General features: G+C 41.3%; 1 protein-coding gene across 1 annotated transcript; it reads right to left on the minus strand.

The window, feature by feature from the left end:
- Window positions 1–378: 378 nt before the first annotated feature.
- LOC133047296 (elongation factor 1-alpha 1) lies at window positions 379–2132 on the minus strand. Its single transcript, XM_061130474.1, has one exon. The coding sequence runs from the start codon at window positions 2062–2064 to the stop codon at window positions 676–678; it is 1389 nt and encodes a 462-aa protein (XP_060986457.1). The 5' UTR covers window positions 2065–2132; the 3' UTR covers window positions 379–675.
- Window positions 2133–4717: the final 2585 nt, after the last annotated feature.

Consider the following 4717-nt stretch of genomic DNA (forward strand, 5'->3'; position numbering starts at 1 on the left):
AACCCTAAAGACTCTACCAGAAAATTACTAGAACTAATCAATGAATATAGTAAAGTTGCAGGATATAAAATTAACACACAGAAATCCCTTGCATTCCTATATACTAACAATGAAAAAACAGACAGAGAAATTAAGGAAACAATACCATTCACCATTGCAACAAAAAGAATAAAATACTTAGGAGTATATCTACCTAAAGAAACAAAGGACCTATACATAGAAAACTATAAAACACTGATGAAAGAAATCAAAGAGGACACAAACAGATGGAGAAACATACCGTGTTCATGGATTGGAAGAATTAATATTGTCAAAATGGCTATTCTACCCAAAGCAGTCTATAGATTCAATGCAATCCCTATCAAGCTACCAATGGTATTTTTTTTTTTTTTCTCATTAAACTTTTTTTAATGGGTCTCAAATTCTGTGACAGATTTTTGGTCAAGGTGTTTTCATTAAAAAGTACTGATTTTAAAAACTAATAACTTAAACTGCCACACACAAAACATATGGTCCACAAAAACATTCTCCTTTCCTTCTGAAGGTTTTACGATGCATTGTTATCATTAACCAGTCTTTTACTATCAAACTTAAATGGCCAATTGAGACAAACAGTTCTGAGACCGTTCTTCCACCACTGATTAAGACTGGGGTGGCAGGTGTTGGGGATAATATTCATTTAGCCTTCTGAGCTTTCTGGGCAGACTTGGTGACCTTGCCAGCTCCAGCTGCCTTCTTGTCCACTGCCTTGATGACACCCACAGCAACTGTCTGTCTCATGTCACGCACAGCAAAACGGCCCAGGGGAGGATAATCAGAGAAGCTCTCGACACACATGGGCTTGCCAGGAACCATATCAACAATGGCAGCGTCACCAGATTTCAAGAATTTAGGGCCATCTTCCAGCTTTTTCCCAGAACGACGATCAATCTTCTCCTTCAGCTCAGCAAACTTGCAAGCGATGTGAGCTGTGTGACAATCCAGCACAGGTGCATATCCAGCACTGATTTGGCCTGGATGGTTCAAAATAATCACCTGAGCTGTGAAGCCAGCAGCTTCCATGGGTGGATCATTTTTGCTGTCACCAGCCACATTGCCACGACGGACATCTTTGACAGACACGTTCTTGACATTGAAGCCCACATTGTCCCCAGGAAGGGCTTCACTCAATGCTTCATGGTGCATTTCTACAGACTTCACTTCAGTTGTTACATTGACTGGAGCAAAGGTGACCACCATGCCAGGTTTGAGAACACCAGTCTCCACACGACCCACAGGGACAGTACCAATACCACCAATTTTGTAGACATCCTGGAGAGGCAAACGCAAGGGTTTGTCAGTTGGGCGAGTTGGTGGCAGGATGCAATCCAGAGCTTCAAGCAGGGTGGTTCCACTGGCGTTGCCGTCCTTACGGGTGACTTTCCATCCCTTGAACCATGGCATGTTAGCACTTGGCTCCAGCATGTTGTCACCATTCCAGCCAGAAATTGGCACAAATGCTACTGTGTCGGGGTTGTAGCCAATTTTCTTAATGTAGGTGCTGACTTCCTTAACAATTTCCTCGTATCTCTTCTGGCTGTAGGGTGGCTCAGTGGAATCCATTTTGTTAACTCCAACAATTAGTTGTTTCACACCCAGAGTGTAAGCCAGAAGGGCATGCTCACGGGTCTGCCCGTTCTTGGAGATACCGGCTTCAAATTCACCAACACCAGCAGCAACAATCAGGACAGCACAGTCAGCCTGGGATGTGCCTGTAATCATGTTTTTGATGAAGTCTCTGTGTCCTGGGGCATCAATGATGGTAACATAGTACTTGCTGGTCTCAAATTTCCACAGGGAGATATCAATGGTGATACCACGCTCACGTTCAGCTTTCAGTTTGTCCAAGACCCAGGCATATTTGAAGGAGCCCTTTCCCATCTCGGCAGCCTCCTTCTCGAACTTCTCAATTGTTCTCTTGTCGATCCCGCCACATTTGTAGATCAGATGGCCAGTCGTGGTAGACTTCCCTGAATCTACGTGCCCAATGACAACGATGTTGATGTGGGTCTTCTCTTTTCCCATTTTGGCTTAGGTTTAACGGTGGTTTTCACGACACCTGTGTCCTGGCGGCAAACCCGTTGCGAAAAACTACCAATGGTATTTTTCACAGAACTAGACCAAAGAATTTCACAATTTGTATGGAAATACAAAAAACCTCGAATAGCCAAAGTAATCTTGAGAAAGAAGAATGGAGCTGGAGGAATCAACCTGCCTGACTTCAGACTCTACTACAAAGCCACAGTCATCAAGACAGTATGGTACTGGCACAAAGACAGAAATATAGATCAATGGAACAGAATAGAAAGCCCAGAGATAAATCCACGAACCTATGGACACCTTATCTTTGACAAAGGAGGCAAGGATATACAATGGAAAAAAGACAACCTCTTTAACAAGTGGTGCTGGGAAAACTGGTCAACCACTTGTAAAAGAATGAAACTAGAACACTTTCTAACACCATACACAAAAATAAACTCAAAATGGATTAAAGATCTAAATGTAAGACCAGAAACTATAAAACTCCTAGAGGAGAACATAGGCAAAACACTCTCTGACATAAATCAAAGCAAGATCCTCTATGACCCACCTCCCAGAATATTGGAAATATAAGCAAAACTAAACAAATGGGACCTAATGAAACTTAAAAGCTTTTGCACTACAAAGGAAACTATAAGTAAGGTGAAAAGACAGCCCTCAGATTGGGAGAAAATAATAGCAAATGAAGAAACAGACAAAGGATTAATCTCAAAAATATACAAGCAACTCCTGCAGCTCAATTTCAGAAAAATAAATGACCCAATCAAAAAATGGGCCAAAGAACTAAACAGACATTTCTCCAAAGAAGACATACAGATGGCTAACAAACACATGAAAAGATGCTCAGCATCACTCATTATTAGAGAAATACAAATCAAAACCACAATGAGGTACCATTACACGCCAGTCAGGATGGCTGCTATCCAAAAGTCTACAAGCAATAAATGCTGGAGAGGGTGTGGAGAAAAGGGAACCCTCTTACACTGTTGGTGGGAATGCAAACTAGTACAGCCGCTATGGAAAACAGTGTGGAGATTTCTTAAAAAACTGGAAATAGAACTGCCATATGACCCAGCAATCCCACTTCTGGGCATACACACTGAGGAAACCAGAACTGAAAGAGACACGTGCACCCCAGTGTTCATCGCAGCACTGTTTATAATAGCCAGGACATGGAAGCAACCTAGATGCCCATCAGCAGATGAATGGATAAGGAAGCTGTGGTACATATACACCATGGACTATTACTCAGCCATTAAAAAGAATTCATTTGAACCAGTCCTAATGAGATGGATGAAGCTGAAGCCCATTATACAGAGTGAAGTAAGCCAGAAAGATAAAGAACATTACAGCATACTGACACATGTATATGGAATTTAGAAAGGTGATAACGATAACCCTATATGCAGAACAGAAAAAGAGACACAGAAATACAGAACAGACTTTTGAACTTTGTGGGAGAATGTGAGGGTGGGATATTTCAAAAGAACAGCATGTATCCTATCTATGGTGAAACAGATCACCAGCCCAGGTGGGATGAACGAGACAAGTGCTCCGGCCTGGTGCACTGGGAAGACCCAGAGGAATCGGGGGGAGAGGGAGGTGGGAGGGGGGATCGGGATTGGGAATACATGTAAATCCATGGCTGATTCATATCAATGTATGACAAAACCCCACTGGAAAAAAAAATATGAGGAGCATGAAACAGTCTGAAAAATAGGAGGAGCATGAAACGGTGATCAAAAACATGAAGAGCCTGAAAAGGTGTTAAAAATATGAAGAGCTTCAAAAGGTGTGAAATAGATGAGGAGCATGAAACTCTCTGAAAAATAGAAGGAGCATGAAGTGGTGTTCAAAAATATGAATAGCCTGAAAAGGTGTGAAAAATATGAAGATCTTCAAAAGGTGTGAAAAATATGAGGAGCATGATATGGTCTGAAAAATGGGAGGAGCATGAAGCGGTGTTGAAAAACATGAAGAGCCTGAAAACGTGTGAAAAATATGAAGAGCTTCAAAAGGTGTGAAAAATATGAAGAGCTTCAAAAAGTGTGAAATACATGAGGAGGATTAAACGGTCTGAAAAATAGGAGGAGCATGAAGTGGTGTTGAAAAAAACTGAAGAGCCTGAAAAGTTGTGAAAAATATGAAGAGCTTCAAAAGGTGTCAAAAATATGAGGAGCTTGAAACGGTCTGAAAAATAGGAGGAGCATGAAGCCGTGTTCAAAAACATGAAGAGCCTGAAAAGGTGTGAAAAATATGAAGAGCTTCAAAAAGTGTGAAATACATGAGGAGGATTAAACGGTCTGAAAGATAGGAGGAGCATTAAGCGGTGTTGAAAAACATGAAGGCCTGAAAACATGTGAAAAATATGAAGAGCTTCAAAAGGTGTGAAAAATATGAAGAGCTTCAAAAGGTGTGAAATACATGTGGAGCATTAAACGGTTTGAAAAATAGGAGGAGCATGAAGCGGTGTTGAAAAACATGAAGAGCCTGAAAAGGTGTGAAAAATATGAGGAGCTTCAAAAGGTGTGAAATACACGTGGAGCATTAAACGGTCTGAAAAACAGGAGGAGCATGAAGCGGTGTGCAAAAACAAGAAGAGCCTGAAAAGGTGTGAAAAATATGAGGAGATTCAAAA

This window comes from Dama dama, chromosome 26 (genome assembly GCF_033118175.1).
Source record: "Dama dama isolate Ldn47 chromosome 26, ASM3311817v1, whole genome shotgun sequence".
NCBI classification, from domain to species: Eukaryota; Metazoa; Chordata; class Mammalia; order Artiodactyla; family Cervidae; genus Dama; species Dama dama.